This window comes from Prionailurus bengalensis, chromosome B4, assembly GCF_016509475.1.
Source record: "Prionailurus bengalensis isolate Pbe53 chromosome B4, Fcat_Pben_1.1_paternal_pri, whole genome shotgun sequence".
NCBI lineage: Eukaryota > Metazoa > Chordata > Mammalia > Carnivora > Felidae > Prionailurus > Prionailurus bengalensis.
The window spans coordinates 43,590,779-43,608,545 of NC_057358.1; the positions used below are offsets into that span (position 1 = coordinate 43,590,779).

Genomic DNA, 17,767 nt, shown 5'->3' on the forward strand with positions numbered 1-17,767 from the left:
AGCCCGACGCGGGGCTCGAACTCACGAACCGCGAGATCGTGACCTGGCTGAGGTCGGACGCTCAACCGACTGCGCCACCCAGGCGCCCCAATACGGTATTGCTTTATACGGCCGATGGTGAAGTTTAAGAAATAACAACGAAAAGAAAATAGAAATAAACGCAGGAGAGAAAACTCAAACACTCACTCGACACTGACGAGGTCCCATATCCACGTCTCTGGGAAGTTTGTTCTTACCGTTTCTATTATAGCCTGTTCTACATAGTCAAAATTCTCCTTCAGGCCTCCACCAGCTAAAAGACAAGAGAAATGCTTTATCTGGAGAGAATGAAGGTATGTGTTTCAAAGGCACATACCTATAAGCTATGTCGTTAGTCACCCATCCTTAATGTGAAGCAAAATAGGGCTTTGCTCCCGGGGCTCATTGCCAATAAATGTATATCTACACCTAGGCATCGGCATTTTGGCGTTCAAATCTCTGCCATTATTCAAAACCGCAACAAACCGACAAAAATAACAACCGGGCTACAGTGTGCCTCCAGGGCCAGATTTAGAGAAAGTGATGTTTGTTCCTGAATTGAGCTTCTCATTTGACATTCTGGTATCTTGCACTTACTTGGCCTCTAGGCTGTAACCGGCATTCTTAATCACTGCGTCCTTTTTAAATAGTCATTCCCGTTAACCTTCGTGACACCACATCCTTCTGGTTTTCTTCTCTTTGGCCACTCCCATTCTCCCCATTCTGTGATCTCCCCCTCTTTGACTGGTTTCTAAGAGCTCTGGTTTCTAAGACCTCTTCTCTTCTTTAGGCACTGTCTCCCCATTGACATTCCCACACATGGCGCCATTACAATACGTGTGCTGAGGTCTCCCCCCGCACCCCCCCCCCCCCCAGCTCTGCATCTCCAACCTGGACATTTCTTCTTGGATACTTTACAGACATTTCAAATGAAACTGTTCCAAAGGTAAGCTCATTATATACACCCCCTTCTCCTCTCTAGTATTTCCTGTCTCCCTGAAAAGTACCAAAATCCACTCCCTTACCCAAATCAGAGACTTAAGAATTGCCCTTGATCCCAGACCCCCTTTCTGCGTTTTCTATCCTAACCAATTTGATAAAAATGGCCTGAAAACAGCTCTCAGATCTATCCATGTTTCTCTATTTCCACTGCCTTTTTATGGTAGTCCCAGCACTGCCGTCTCTCAGTTTAATTACTAGCATTTAGAATATTTCACACAAGCAGCCCAAATCCCAATCCCCTTTTCCATAGAGCAGCCAGAGATATCTTTTAAAAACACATATTAGGGGCGCCTGGGTGGCTTGGTCGGTTAAGCGTCCGACTTCGGCTCAGGTCACGATCTCACGGTCTGTGGGTTCGAGCCCCGCGTCGGGCTCTGTGCTGACAGTTCAGAGCCTGGAGCCTGTTTCGGATTCTGTGTCTCCCTCTCTCTCTGCTCCTCCCCTGTTCATGCTCTGCCTCTCTCGTCTCAAAAATAAATAAACGTTAAAAAAAATAAATTAAAAAAAATAAATAAAAACACATATTAGATGGCGGAAAAACTTGTCAATAGTGTATTATTTCACTGAAATGAATTGTAAGCGCTTTCAATGCCCTATAAGGTCTTCCTGAGCTGTCTATCCCTCTTGCTTGGGCTATCTTTACTCTTGCCTTTGAGCCATCCTTCTGCCTCCCTGAAACACTTTTGTTTTCTTCGCTGGTCTTGCATAGTGCTTCCCTCACTGCTTGGAATGCGCTTCCAAGTCTTTTGCGATGTACAATCATTCATCTTTCACGTCTTGGCATAAATGCCAAGGATTTAACAGGCCCCGGAGGAATTTATGTCTCCTGTTTACTTTCTTCCCATTTCGTGCACTCTTCCCAGGTTTTCGGTGTTCCTGTTTCACTTGTCATGCTTCCCTGTGAGACTAAAAGTTCCAGAAAAGCCGAGATGAAGCCACTGCCTTTACGATGCGTAACTCCGTACCTGGCCTCAATAAATGTTTGTTGAGTGAGTTAACAAATGAATAACTGAAGAAGGAGGACATTACGGGGGATGACCTTGGGGTTCAGTATATTTCATTGAAAGATACTAAGCAGTTTAAATGTGTCTGATAAAGATTACTGAATATAGTGTCATCGAGTAGCAGAAAAAAAAAAGTGCAGAGCTTCAACCTCTTGACTAGGACTTCGAAGCGGTTTTAAACTCTACACTTCTAGGGTCTCTTGAGTACCCGCTGAATCCACCCTTGCATGAAGTTGTTAGGGCTTTCATTTTTCTCCAGTAGTTTCTGGTACTCATCTTCAGGATCAGCCCCACTTCGACTACTGGACTCACTCGACATTGTGTAGGGGGATTTGTGGGTGTTATTCACGTATTTTCAGATCTGGAATTCAGCTTTGATTTTAGTCCCATTCCGATGATCTTGTTTCATTTGTTTTCCTGACGACATTCCCGTTTCGAACATCTGTCTCATTACCTCATTGGCCTAAGATGATGGCTGATTTTTGTGTTTACAGCCCTTTCAATAGGAAACGGACTACTATTTGAACTCACGTCTCTGATGCCAGCTTTTCGGCTATCTGGGAATCAAAATGCCTTCTTTCTTGAACCCTGTGGACTGTGGTTTACACGTAATACAGGTATAAGGGCCCCATCAGGACACCTTCTCCTGTATCACACTCACTTACAATGATTGTCCCTCCCGCATCACGACACATAGCCTGCTCTTAAACACTGCTGATTCTGTGTTCTACCGATAAAAATAAACTTCCTTGTACATCCGAAGCTAATTCTTCCTTTGAACAACAACAACAAAAAAACCCAAACCCAAACCCAAAAACCATCTCTAGTCTGCCTTATCCTGCAGGATGTCTAGTTGTAGTCAAAAACATGGCCTAATTCACATATAAATCCCAATTTTTATAGTTTTATCACAAATACACCCAGTTCCACACACTCTTTTAGCCGTCTCTAAGACACAAAATTCTAGATTACCCACATGCAAGTCTAACCTTTTCTTTTCCCCTTCCCCTCCCCCACGGTCTTCTGTTAAGTTTCTCAGGATCCACATATGAGTGAAAACATATGGTATCTATCTTTCTCTGTATGACTTATTTCACTTAGCATAACACTTTCCAGTTCCATCCACGTTGCTACAAAAGGCCATATTTCATTCTTTCTCATTACCACGTAGTATTCCATTGTATATAGAAACCACAATTTCTTTATCCATTCGTCAGCTGATGGACATTTAGGCTCTTTCCATAATTTGGCTATTGTTGAAAGTGCTGCTGTAAACACTGGGGTACAAGTGCCCCTATGCATCAGTACTCCTGTATCCCTTGGGTAAATTCCTAGCAGTGCTATTGCTGGGTCATAGGGTAGGTCTATTTTTAATTTTCTGAGGAACCTCCACACTGTTTTCCAGAGTGGCTGCACCAGTTTGCATTCCCACCAACAGTGCAAGAGGGTTCCCGTTTCTCCACATCCTCGCAGCATCTATAGTCTCCTGATTTGTTCATTTTAGCCACTCTGACTGGCGTGAGGTGATACCCACATGCAATTCTAGATGGGGCACTGTATAATGGCCCATATCCTTCTGCGTCTAGATGCAATGGCCTGAGGAATGGCATCCTTCCCTCCATTGAACATACTTCCGGTTTCCGGTAATGAAGGTTGGTAAAGACTTTCAGACCCATAGCCTTCAAAGAAACAAACAACAAAAGAAAGCTGTGCGTTTCTTTCATGCAAGACCTAAAAAAAGGCCTACCAACTATATATTATAATGATAAACAGATGATAGAGGTTTCCTCTGTTAGCAAGGGTGTGGGATTTTAGAAGTCAAGTCAGCTCTGTTTGATATATGGAAAGTCTTTAATTTGGAACAAAAGTGATAAGCATTATGATTTATCTAGCATGTATGTGCCAGGATTTTGCTAAGTATTTTAAGTCATTCTCCATTTAATGCAAAGGGAAAAATACTTATGAGGTAAGCACTATCATCACCCAAATTAACGTCAAACAGATGCAAACACATAGGTATATACACATGCAATGCACAGTCCCTTGTAGATTAAACTAAAGTCTGTCTAGCCCTTTTTCTTCCATGCCTTCTGACTCCTCTTATGGAGACTTCAGCGGATCTAATTGATGGAGCCTGGACTATATTTCAGCTTCTTGGTTTGGTAATTTCTGTGTAACATTTATTGCAATAAATTGAAGACTGGCTCATTACTTCGAACACAAAGTTTTATAATTTCACTGCCACTTATTTTTAACAAAAGAGGGAGAAAATCCACAAAAATTAATACCTTTTTAAAAATCTTTTGCTTATTTTTGAGAGACAGAGGGAGACAGAGCGTGAGCAGGGGAGGGGCAGAGAGAGAGAGGGACACAAAATCCGAAGCAGGCTCCAGGCTCTGAGCTGTCAGCACAGAGCCCGACGTGGGGCTCGAACTCATGAAACATGAAATCATGACCTGAATCGAAGTCAGACCCTTAACTGACTGAGCCACCCAGGCACCCCTTAATATCTTTTTATAAGATAGTTTCTGAGTCATCTTGAAAGAGATTACTGACACCAGTCTCCAAGAATAGGAAGAAAACGACACATTTAATAAAACACAGATATGCATTATGAATGCTACAATTAAAATTGAAATGAAATAATTTTTAAAGTCTTAAGTGATCTTACCCTGAGAATATCATAGGTGTCTCCATCCCCATAGTTGCTTACAGGTATATAATACAAACCATTGTAGAATATATCCTTCTGAGGAATGCAAGAGTCAAACTTGCCATCATCAAGGTTGAGGCCATGATAGAAATAACCATACAGTTCCACATGTGGAAGCAGATCGTACACCTATGAGAAAAATCACATGGTTCCCAATGGTTTTAAGCATTCCTCTTTTATTTTTACAAAATTGGCAAGTATTTTAAATACTTTTTAGTTCCATAATAATCTTCTCTTTATTTTAAGAGCATAGCCATAATATTTAATCCAACATTTTTTGTCAACTCATCCTTCCAGAAGAGGGAAACTTCAGTTTTGTTTTAGGTGGTCAATGTCATGTTCATAAAGTTTTCAGCTTTGGTTCAGGATTTAGGATAGCATGTAGGATAACATTCTCCACTCCTATTTCCACCAGCAACAGTATTTGTTATTAAACAAATAGCGTTTCATTAAAATAACTGAAAAAGTCACTCTTTATCAATGAACACTGTCCACAAACATATCAAGAACTGGAAAAAAATTAATTCCGTACCAAACTGCTATAAGATAAAGGAGAAAATGAAAATCAAAACATTTCAGCTGATGCAACTTGTCTGCTAAAGTCACTAACTGAACAAATAGAGAAAAAGCTATACCAAAAAAAAGAAAAACCAAAAACATTTCATATAAATCAAATATTCTTAAAATTTTTTTTAATGTTTATTTATTTTTGAGAGAGAGAGAGATAAAGAGCACTAGCGGGGGAGGGTCAGAGAGGGAGGGAGACACAGAATCTGAAACAGGCTCCAGGCTCTGAGCTGTCAGCCCACATGGAGCTCGAACCCATGAGCGGTGAGATCATGACCTGAGGCGAAGTTGGACGCTTAACTGGCTCCAGGCACCCCTAAACCAAATATTCTTAAACATTCACTGGGGGTACTAAAAAAAGCACCATGAATTGGAAATTCAATAAAGAAAGAAAGGAAATGAGAAAGACCTAGGAAGAAATAAAATGATAATTTATTAAAGTCAGAAATAGTCAAATTACTATCAGATATAAACTCTAAATTATACAGAGCTCAAGAAAAAATAGATTGAAAGAAAGCTTTAAAAAGCAACATAAAAATAAAGAAAAAAGAATAAAAAGAAGAGGAAAATAAATTAAAATGAGTCACAGGCAAAGCAGTTGACTTGGAAAGCAGGCAAAGAAGATCCAATATTGCTTACAGAGTTTTTCTAGAAAGAGGAAAATGGAAAAACTAATATTTAAAATTATAATTCCAGACAAATTCTGGAAATAAAAAATGAGTTTACCCAATGCATGGGTCTACTGACTAGCTGGTAAAACATCTCCCAAACAGATTCTGAGAGGTGTTTTACTAAAAATGTTAGGTTTTATTTTATTTTAATTTTTTTAATTAAAAAAAATTTTTTTTTTCAATGTTTTTTATTTATTTTTGGGACAGGGAGAGACAGAGCATGAACGGGGGAGGGGCAGAGAGAGAGGGAGACACAGAATCGGAAGCAGGCTCCAGGCTCTGAGCCATCAGCCCAGAGCCTGACGCGGGGCTCGAACTCCCGGACCGCGAGATCGTGACCTGGCTGAAGTCGGACGCTTAACGACTGCGCCACCCAGGCGCCCCCCAAATATTAGATTTTAAATATAAAGGGAGAAAGCCAAGCCCTTCAGGCAAAAAAATCAAATAATTTACAAGGGCACGCGAAGTAGACTTATGTCAGTGTCCTTAAAAGGAAGATTTGAAGCAATTCCAATAGGGTAGCAGCATTTTCAAGAAATTTAAAGAAAGTGGGAACCAAGAGTTTAAAATATCGATAACTTGTCCTTCCCACAACAAAGCTTTAGTGAAAGAATTGTGAATGCGAAATTCAGGGAATTCTCTACCCAGGTGACCTTCTGAGGAGTCTAGTATAAAAGAGCTTTGGGCAACCAAAGGGTGGCTAAGGCAATGGGCGAAACTCGGTGCGTTTGAAGAGAAAAGTAGAATGTAAACATAGGATGTTTTGACAAAGAAGTAAAGATGCAACTTTAACATGAGAGAAAAGGTGAAAGTACAATAAAGTTATTGACTGTGGTAGAGATAATAGGAAGGAGTCAAAAGATACTACTTAAAAATGACTGGTCAGATTTAAAGGTTAGGCAAGAAAAAAGTGAGATTAGAGTTTTATAAAAGATATAAACACAAAGACGATCACTAAAATAAAAATTAAACCTCAGTTAAATGGAAGAAATTTGAAACCATCTAGAGCAAAGAAAAACTCAAAAAGCTAAAGAAATAAAATAAATTTGGGGTGCCTGGGTGGCTCAGTCAGTTAAGCGTTCGACTTCCACTCAGGTCATGGTCTCAGGTTCGGTTTGTGATTTCGAGCCCCTCATTCGGCTCTCTGTTCTCAGCGCAGAGCCCGCTTTGGATCCTTTGTCTCCCTCTCTCTCTGTTCCTCCCTCGCTCACTCTCTTTCTCCAAAATAAACATTTAAAAAAAGAAATAAACTAAATTTAAATGTTGCACAGTAATTATAACAAAAACGTTATGATAGAGTTGATGCCTGTTATGATAGAGTTGATGATATCACTCATATCAATATAAGTAAATAGACTTAATTCTTTTCTAAAAAGCTTTTTTTAAAGCAAAATCCAACACTATACTTCTAGAAAAAACCTATAAAATACAATATTTCAAGATACTAAAACTGCAGTGTAGGTAAAGGAAATTAATAAGAAAGCAGAGGTTGTAATGATCTTGATATTAGACAAAGTAGAATTAAGGACAAAAGGCATCAAATAAGATAGAAAAGGGCACTTTGTAGTGCTGAAACCCCCATTGCACAATAAAGGGACAAGAGTAATGAATATCTGTGCACCAGATAATACAGCCATCATTTGGGGCGCCTGGGTGGCTCGGTCGGTTAAGCGTCCGACTTCGGCTCAGGTCATGATCTCACGGTCCGTGAGTTTGAGCCCTGCGTCGGGCTCTGTGCTGACCGCTCAGAGCCTGGAGCCTGCTTCCGATTCTGTGTCTCCCTCTCTCTCTGCCCCTCCCCCGTTCATGCTCTGTCTCTCCCTGTCTCAAAAATAAATAAACGTTAAAAAAAAATTAAAAAAAAATACAGCAGTCATTTATGCAAAGTAGAAACAGCAGAAGGTGCAAGGGGAGGTAGACAGAAACACTCTTTACAGAGTAGTTTAACACACTACTCTCAGTACAAGTCAAGTGTATTTAAAAAATAACAGGGGCGCCTGGGTGGCGCAGTCGGTTAAGTGTCCGACTTCAGCCAGGTCACGATCTCGCGGTCCGTGGGTTCGAGCCCCGCGTCGGGCTCTGGGCTGATGGCTCGGAGCCTGGAGCCTGTTTCCGATTCTGTGTCTCCCTCTCTCTCTGCCCCTCACCCGTTCATGCTCTGTCTCTCTCTGTCCCAAAAATAAATAAACATTGAAAAAAAATTAAAAAAAAAAAAACTAACAATAGAATCTTGCCATTTGCAATGACGTGGATGGAGCTAGAGAGTATTATGCTACACGAAATAAGTCAGAGAAAGATAAACACCATATGATTTCACTCTTATGTGGAACTTAAGAAGCAAAACAAATGGGCAAAGGGGGAAAAAAGAGAGAGAGAAACCAAGAAACAGACTCTTAACTGTGGAGAACAACCGGACAATTACCAGAGGGGAGGTGGATGGGGGATGGGTTAAATAGATGAAGGGAATTAAGGAGTGCACTTGTCGTGGTGAGCACCTGGTGTTGTAGGAAAGTGTGGACTCACTATATTGCACACCTGAAACTAATATTACACGTATGTTAACTATCTGGAATATAAATAAAAACTTGGAAACAAATTAGATCTTACAGATAGAAAACGAACCGATAAAAGAGATTGCATCTTCTGAATACAAGTGAAGCATTCTCAGACTCTGTTGCTACATTTGGGCACGCAGAAAAAAAATCAGTAGTTTCCATAAAGTAGAAAGATTACTGATCACGAGGCAGGATAACTTGAAATTAAAACGAAAATCCCCATATAGGTAGGCCTGTCTACATATACATTATAGAATGCTTCACTAAGTAAGTTTTCAGGGAAAGGCTAAATGCAGATAGTATAGAATTTCTGAAAAATGATGATGTAATTGCTACAGATCCAATCTAAGGGATACTTTAATTTTTTTTTTCAACGTTTATTTATTTTTGGGACAGAGAGAGACAGAGCATGAACGGGGGAGGGGCAGAGAGAGAGGGAGACACAGAATCGGAAACAGGCTCCAGGCTCTGAGCCATCAGCCCAGAGCCTGACGCGGGGCTCGAACTCACGGACCGCAAGATCGTGACCTGGCTGAAGTCGGACGCGTAACCGACTGCGCCACCCAGGCGTCCCCTAAGGGATACTTTAAAAGTAGAGATCAGAGAAGAATTCGTAGGCCTTAACGCTTAAACCAATAAATATAAGTAAATGAAAATTATGCAAATTTCTAAGTAAAAGAAGTTAAAAATAACATCAACAAAACAAGCAACAATAAAGAAGTTATATGGACACAAGCAAAAATTAATGTGTTAGAATACTTCAAAAAGCCCATATTAGATCAAATTAATCAATCAAAATCTGAAGTTGAAAAAAATCAACAAAACAGGTAAACCACTAACAAATTAATAAGGAGAAAAAAAAGGAAGAAACTAAAAATATGCAAAATAAAAGTTACATAAAGAGGAAAAAAATAAAGAAGGGTGTAACGATTGATATACAGCACAGAGTTTTTAAGTATCATGAGATTTCTTTGCACTTCTCAGTACAAATAAATTTGAAAGCCTATATAGAAAGACTTAATTTCTTGGGAAAATATAAATTGCCAAAAGTGACACCAGTAGAGAGAGAATGCTTAAGCAGACCAATTTCTACAAAAGAAATAAAATTATTAAGAAGCTACCATGCACAAAGCACCAGGCACAGGATATTCTGCTAGAGTCCAGAACAAGGCAAGGATGTTATCTCTCCTGCAATTTAATGTTCTACTGCAATCAGGCAAGCAATTTTTAAAAAATAGATCATCAGGGGAGCGCCTGGGTGGCTCAGCCGGTTAAGCGTCCGACTTTGGCTCAGGTCATGATCTCGCGGTCAGTGAGCCCGCTTCCCGCTTCCCGCTCTGTGCTATTTGTTGGTAATATGGCAGTATCCCTAGAAAGCCTAGAGAACAACTTCTAGAACTAAATCACTAAAGGATTTCAGCGAGTTAGCAAAATTATAAAATTATTCTCCAAAAAAATACCTCTCATATACACAAATCATAACAAGGTAGAATGTGTTATAGAAGAGAAAACTTCATTCACAATAGCAACAAAAGAAGTTAACCTGCTTCTGGATAAGCGTAACAGGAAACTACATAAAAATTATTTAAAATTAAAATTCACGAAAGACGTAAAAGTACAGTTGAACTAATGAAAAAGGCATTCCATGTTCTTGATGTGACATTTCACCATCAAGATGTACTTGATGTGATTTATAAATTCCATACAATCACAATAAAAAAATATCAGTGAACGTTTTCTGGAATTAGACAAGTTAAAGATAAAATTGTTACAGAAAATCAAACATGGCAAAATAGCTAAGGAAACTCTGAAATATAAGAGCTGGGGGATGAGGATGAGGAGTTGATTTCTACCCCAAAATTAATGCACCCTACAAAGCTTCCATAATTAAAACTGTGGTGCCGACCCATCCATAGACAGGCAGACCAGTGGAATAGAATATAAACTCCAGAAATAAATATAATTGCAAATAGAAATACAGTCTATGGGACAGTATTGCAAACCAGCACAGCAAAGATAATGTTGTATCAACTGGATAGATATTAAATTTTAAGAAGAGAGAAATAAAATAAGCACTATTCATTCGATTGTCTAGTGCATTAAGGATCCCTGGAAAAATAGTTATTTTCAAGGCTGGAGCAAAGAAAGTACAAGATGGGCCTATAGCATCTTGCGCCAGAAAATCAGCAATTGCTAAAACCATGATGTGGGCACGTCACAAGAACACCGGCACCGACTTGAAGCTGCTCCCCCTGGGAAAATTTAAGATAATTGTAACATAAAAATAAAGGATAGTAATGAATTGTGAATTATTATTTAAAAAATTTTTGAGATGTTTATTTTTATTTTTGAGAGAGAGAGAGAGAGAGAGAGAGAGAGACAGAGCATGAGTGGGAGAGGGGAAGAAGGAGAGAGGGAGACACAAAATCCGAAGCAGGCTTCAGGTTCTCAGCTCTCAGCACAGAGCCCGACGCGGGGCTCCAACTCTTGAACCATGAGATCATGACCTCAGCCGAAGTCAGACGCTTAACCGACTGAGCCACCCAGGCACCCCTGAATTGTGAATTATTAATTCAAAATTATAAACGTTGGGAAATAAATATTCCTGCATCCATAAGTAAAGAGGAAGAGGGGGAACTAGAAAATCGTGTTCCAACTCTCATACCAATATTGGTTTTGGCAAAAACTATGAATGGATGCTAACTCCAAGGAAATCCTGATGAGAAGCAGGATGTACAAAGAGTCTTAATAAGCACAAATTGCTCATTAGTTTAAGGAACAAAATAGCCAGTGGAGATATATGGAAACACCTTTATCAGGTGACTAAAATTACCGTCACCAGATGCGCGACTGCATCTTGTGTACCTTGAAAAACACACAGTATCTTACACGCTGTATTCTGGACAGAGATGCATAATCTTGGCTCAAACATGAGAAACATCAGACAAACTTAAAATGGGGAACATCCAATTTAAAAAACTACTTGGCTTATGTTGTTCTAAAAGGTCAGATTGATTAGAGACAAAGAAAGATTCTGTTCCAGGTTAAAGGAAACTAAAGGAACATGACTACCAAATGCAATATGCGATTCTGCCCTGGATCTTGCACTAAATTAGGAAAAATGTGTGGTATAGAGGACAACTGACAAAACTTGAACATAGCTGGCAGATTAGATCGAAAGTACTGAAACAATGTGCAGTATCCTAAATTTGATAACTGTATTGTAATTATGCAGGAGAATATCCTTGCTTTTAGGAAATGAACACTGATATATTAAGGAATAATATAGCATGAAGTTTTCTACTCACTCTCAAACGGCTTAGAAAAAAAATTTGAAAGGCTATATACATATGTGTGTGTGTGAGAGAGAGAGAGAGAGAGTGAGGAGAGAGAGAAAGGGGGGAGAGAGAATGGGAAAGAGAAAACAGATGTGGCATAATGTTAAAAACTGGTGAATCTGGGTAGAGAGTACATGAGAGTTCTCTATACAATCCTTGTATCTTTTAACATTATTTAAAACTAAAAAGTAAACTTATATAACATAATATTGACAGTACTATAAACTTAATATGAATAGGAACGTTCTCCTTTATATAACATTGCTTGATTTACACTGTTAATATGGCCATAGATAATAAACAAGGGCAACCTCCTTTGGCTCTGATATATTCTGATTCACTTGTATCTTCTGGTCTGGTGAAATGCTTCTGGAATTTTCTATTGGTGGACCCTAGATGGTTTTTCCTCAGGGTGTTTTTTTTTTAAATATTTTTTTAATGTTTGTTTATTTTTGAGAGAGAGAGAGAGAAAGTATAAGTGGGGGAGGGGCCGAGAGAGAGAGGGAGACAGAATCCGAATCAGGCTCCAGGCTCCAAGCTGTCAGCACAGAGCCCGATGCGGGGCTAGAACTCAGGAGCCACAGATCATGCATGACTTGGGCTGAAGTCGGAGGCTTAACTGACTGAGCCACCCAGACACCCCTCTCAAGGTGGTTTTTCTAAGACCTTGCTACCTCCAGTTGTAGGAAGAATGAGTAGAGATGATTTACTCTGGCTCCATGAAATTCTTAGAAGAAAAGTATATATAGATTTTCCATGTTTATAGGTAAGTTTATCCTTTATTTGTTGATACTTTTCTGACTCTGAAGTCAGTTAGAAGCTTCTTAGCTCCAGGGTATCTGGGTGGCTCAGTCCATTAGGCATCCGGCTCTTGATTTCGGCTCAGGTCACGATCTCCTGGTTCTTGAGTTCGAAAGCCCTGCATTGGGCTCTGTGCTGACAGTGCGGAGTCTGCTTGGGATTCTCTGTCTCTCTCTGCCCCTCCCCCTGACAAAAATAAATAAACTTAAAAAAAAAAAAAAAGAAGCTTCTCAACCCCAATTAGAAATTTAAATGTATTCAACTTTGACATTGGGAAAAAATGTATAGCTTATGTCATGATTAATTGTTAGTATATTAAGTCATTAATTTTTATAATTTATACTTAAAGCTGGATGTACTATAGATTGTTAAAAGCAGAATACTAAATTGTGTTTTTCAGTGAGATCCCATTTGTAAAATATATATGCCTTCAGAAAAGAGATTTAAAAAATTACATCAGAAATGTCCGTATCTATATAATAAAAGTCCATTTTGTGAAATTAAAACAAATTATCATAGTGTTAAGATTATGAATGATTTTAAAGATTTCCTTCTTTCTGCCTTTGTGTATTTTGCACATTTTCCGCAGGACACAGGTGCTGTGGTCTGAACTTGTATGTTGAAATCCTCATGCCCAGAGTGATGGAATTGGGAGGTGGAGCCTTGGGGAGGTGATTCAGTGGAGTGGGTAGAGAGTGAGATTAATGCCCTTATCAAAGACGCCTGAGAGATGTCCCTTGTCCCTTCCACCATGTGAGGACACAAGGAGTCTGCAAACCAGAAGAGGGGCCTTGCCTGACCATGCCAGCTTCCTGATGTCAGAATTTCAGCCTTCAGAACTGTGAGAAATATTTCTGTTGTTTATAAGCTACCTAGTTTGGGGGTATTTTCTTGTAGCAGTTCAAATAGCTTCAGACAATAAGTATAATTTTATTTAAATTTTTTTTCCCCAACGTTTATTTATTTTTGGGACAGAGAGAGACAGAGCATGAACGGGGGAGGGGCAGAGAGAGAGGGAGACACAGAATCGGAAACAGGCTCCAGGCTCCGAGCCATCAGCCCAGAGCCTGACGCGGGGCTCGAACTCACGGACCGTGAGATCAGTGACCTGGTTGAAGTCGGACGCTTAACCGACTGCGCCACCCAGGCGCCCCATAAGTATAATTTTAATCAGAAGAAAAATTTTTAGTGTTTCAATTAGTTATAAATGGGATCATACCTTTCAATATTTATATGTCCTCGTGCCAAAAAAAAAAAATAAAGGGAAAATAGCCAACAGTTATTAATGGAAACAATTTTGATGTGAAATTCTAGAATTGCTGGTCTGGAAATGCTTACGAGAATATAAGATCTCTTAATAGGTAATAGACAACTGTAGACTGTATCCAAGCGTCTCTTCCAACACAGAGATTTAACTTTAAGTTTCAAGAAAAGTAAAGTGTATAATCCCTGAGAGAACAAAGGAGGAGAATACTTGATATTCTAAAACTTGTTTCGTCTCAAATAAAGCACATCGGCTGAAAGGCAAGGAGTCCAGATGAAAACGAGGAACAGGAGGAGATCAGAGAGCTTACACTTTCGGCTGACAGCTGTTGTTCCGATTTCAGCAGAAGAACACTTTTATCCACAGCCCGGAGTGCGCAGAATGAGTCAGGGGCTGCTTGAAGGTAGAGATCCGTGTTGGAGCCAGGTAGCCCCTGCTCCTTAGAGAACTTCATGCTAACCTAAAGTGGAGGAAGAAAAGGAGAGTAAGATACTTATAAAAAAATTTTTTTTAATCTTTATTTATTTTTTGGGGGGGAGGGGCAAGGAGAGAGGGAGACACAGAATCCCAAGCAGGCTCCAGGCTCTAAGCTGTCAGCACAGAGCCCGACGCGGGGCTCGAACTCATGGACCATGAGATCATGACCTGAGCCGAAGTCAGTCGCTCAACTGACTTAGCCACCCAGGCGCCCCTCATCCCGCCTGTTTTAATCACACCGACATTTATTGTGAGATCACCGCGTAAAGGCGATAGTAGTCATGTAAAGAAGGAGACAGCGGGGAGAGAACTGCTTCGCTCCTCTCTCTCAGGACAGGAAAGAAATAGGAGAAACATCACCTTGTTTTTAAAGCACTTGTCAACCTGGAATCTGACACTGTCAGCCACAATTTCCCCACTGGGGTGAAGGGTGTAGACAAGCATGACAGCCACAGGAGCAAGATCGGCACTGATGTTGATCGGGAACGAGAAGTTTCCATTCCAGGCTGTGTAGTAGGAGATGTCATTAACTTTAGTGCCAAAACTTTCCTGGCTCACTGGCTACACTTGGATAAGAGAGAATGGCTGATGGATAGCGGGAGCGAATTGGGCTTTGTGTTAAAGGCAAACAAGTTAAATAATGGGAACGACGTGGGCAGATAAAAAAGACTGCATAATTTAGGCGGGAACAATATTTGGGTTTGGCGGAGCACGTTTCTATAATGGGCCTGACAGCCTGGCAACGATTGAAAGGAGTTGAAATCACTTTCTCTGCAATATTTGGAAGAATACCCTGGGGTCATGCTATTGCTTTCCACCCACTAATCGTTAACGTTAAGTGCTCTTGACTCTATCCCTGTAACATTTTCTTAGAAGGAAAGAAAAATGAAGGCAGAGTACCTCGTAAAAACAAACAAACAAACGAATGAATGTATTATGTTTACCTTTGTTTCTGATTTCCTTTTGTCCGCTGAGGAAGATAGCCCCTTTTACCATCACCTGGACAGAGCACAGGAAACACGACGGGTAACATCACGCTATCTAACAGAATCTGAAAAATTGCTAATGACGGTCTGATGATAATTCTGTTCCAAAGATAAGGTAGCTTCTACGAACAAATGCAAAACTGCACCACTTGGAAAAGAACACAGAAACTGACGATGATGAACTGAAAGTCTATTATGTGCTAGCAACTTGGTAAATAATATGCAATTCACCAGGCAAGGGAGTGTACAAAGCCCTGAATTATTTAGACTGTCTCGCTTCAAGGAAGCCAAGTCATGTCACTTCTCCACCACTGTTCCCTTATTTGTAAACTGAAAAGTGTAACTTTTTTTTTTTTTCCCTTTGCCTCATAAGGACAAAAGGGATAAATATGGAGACAGAGCCAAAAGGGCTCATTCCTTTTACTGCTTATTAAAATTAGCCTTCCCCTTTACTCTCTTGTCTCTGCCTAATGTTGTACTCTCGTGAAGGGTCATGGATACTCGATGTGAATTATAACTGAATGTTTAAAAGAGCGGACTCTGAACAGCAGGTTTTTCAACCTTAGGGAAATTGAAATTGCCTTGGATGTTATTATGTGTTCATTGATTTGTTTCTGTGTTTGTTTTTAGCAGATCCAAGGGTAGTCACAGCCACGTGGGGTCTGCTCACTCAGGAACAATGACATGATTGATGTCCCCGTTCCAAGCCGCCCTGTGCTAAGCAGACAATCAGACAAGACCCAAGGATCCATCAGTGGAGACTTACCAAATAAAAAAAGTTGATACTGGAATCATCCCTATATGCTTCTTTGTTTAGGGTGTAATACACAGTAACAGTTTTCTGTTGATTGCATCTAAGCTGTTTTGGTTCAGGAACAATCTTCAGGAAGCTGTTGGTTCGGGAGTAAAAGCGTGAAACTGAGAAATGAGCATCCACATACTCAGGCGCTAACCAGCTGGGAGGATAGCAGTTCTTAGGTCGAATATACGTGGCCTAATAGGGAAAGAGAAGTAAAGGATGTTAGCGCTATAAAGACTTTTAAGGACAGGGATTATTCCAGAATGGAAGGCTTCTTATCTCTTCACAGTAGAGAGGAATCTTAGTTTGTGCCTGACGTTTCAAATATCAAGTTATTGGAAGTAAAATAATAATTACCCTTTCTTCTTTTTTGGCGTACAAAACATGACCATAGTTGTATGTATATTTTATTAGGTCTACGCTAGTTTATTTTTACTTTGTAACTGAAGTCAGGGAATAGCCTTACACCCTGTGTCCTTCAGCTATATTTGAACGTGGATGAATTGTTTAACTCTAAAATTCTGTTCAAGAAGCAGAAAAGTGGAAATTGTAGTATCTCCCCTATCCAGGCATCAAATGATCAAAGGGGATAAAAAGGCCAAATCATCTTCACGAACTATTTCTGGTGTCTCGGAGGAAAATATTGGATGTTACAGACTTTATAACAATTGTACCAGGCTATTATCTCATCCTCTTGAGTAAGTATTCTTACATATTATTTAATGAACAAGGAGACATATAAAATACGTGAAATGTTGCAACTTTTTAAAAATATATATATTTTATATTTTTTAAATGTTTGTATTTATTTTTGAGAGAGAGAGAGAGACAGAGTGTGAGTGGCAGAGGGGCAGAGAGAGAGGGAGACACAGAATCTGAAGCAGGCTCCAGGCTCTGAGCTGTCAGCACAGAGCCCGACATGAGGCTCGAACTCATGAACTGCGAGATCATGACCTGAGCCCAAGTCGACGGTTAACCGACTGAGCCACCCAGGTGACCCTAAAATATATTCTTTTTTAAAAAAATTTTTTTTTCAACGTTTATTTATTTTTGGGACAGAGAGAGACAGAGCATGAACGGGGGAGGGGCAGAGAGAGAGGGAGACACAGAATCGGAAACAGGCTCCAGGCTCTGAGCCATCAGCCCAGAGCCCGACGCGGGGCTCGAACTCACGGACCGCGAGATCGTGACCTGGCTGAAGTCGGACGCTTAACCGACTGCGCCACCCAGGCGCCCCGACTTAATATAAATGATCTTTTAGGAGATTCCTAATGTTCAAAATTCCTAACACTCAAATACTTTGTGGGATCTTATCTACTCTTTGGTGTCTTACTTTCAGGTTGAACTCTGAATCGAATATATCTGAAGTGTCGATGGAAAACAGAGCTTCCCCATTGTCGTCTGTGGTGTAGTTTCCTATAAATCTGTTATTTAGCTCCAATCGCAATGGCTTGTTCCCCATCGGTACATTATTAGGTCCAGAAAATTTAAGCTGTGCCAAAAAAAAAAAAAGGCATTAATTTTTAAAACTCAAAACATCACCTTTCTATAGAGAAAGAATTTTCTATTCAT

General features: G+C 40.0%; 1 protein-coding gene across 1 annotated transcript in view; it reads right to left on the reverse strand.

Moving 5' to 3' along the window:
* LOC122472424 (ovostatin homolog 2-like) overlaps positions 1–17,767 on the reverse strand; it is a 56,444-nt gene that overhangs the window by 22,116 nt on the left and 16,561 nt on the right. Inside the window, exons 11-18 of the mRNA XM_043561946.1 lie at positions 17,529–17,687; positions 16,163–16,390; positions 15,355–15,409; positions 14,771–14,916; positions 14,244–14,393; positions 4,696–4,866; positions 3,559–3,703; positions 187–292 (exon numbers count right to left, since the gene is read on the reverse strand). Of these exons, the coding sequence (XP_043417881.1) occupies positions 187–292; positions 3,559–3,703; positions 4,696–4,866; positions 14,244–14,393; positions 14,771–14,916; positions 15,355–15,409; positions 16,163–16,390; positions 17,529–17,687 (1,160 nt within the window). The remainder of the gene's footprint in view (positions 1–186; positions 293–3,558; positions 3,704–4,695; positions 4,867–14,243; positions 14,394–14,770; positions 14,917–15,354; positions 15,410–16,162; positions 16,391–17,528; positions 17,688–17,767) is intronic.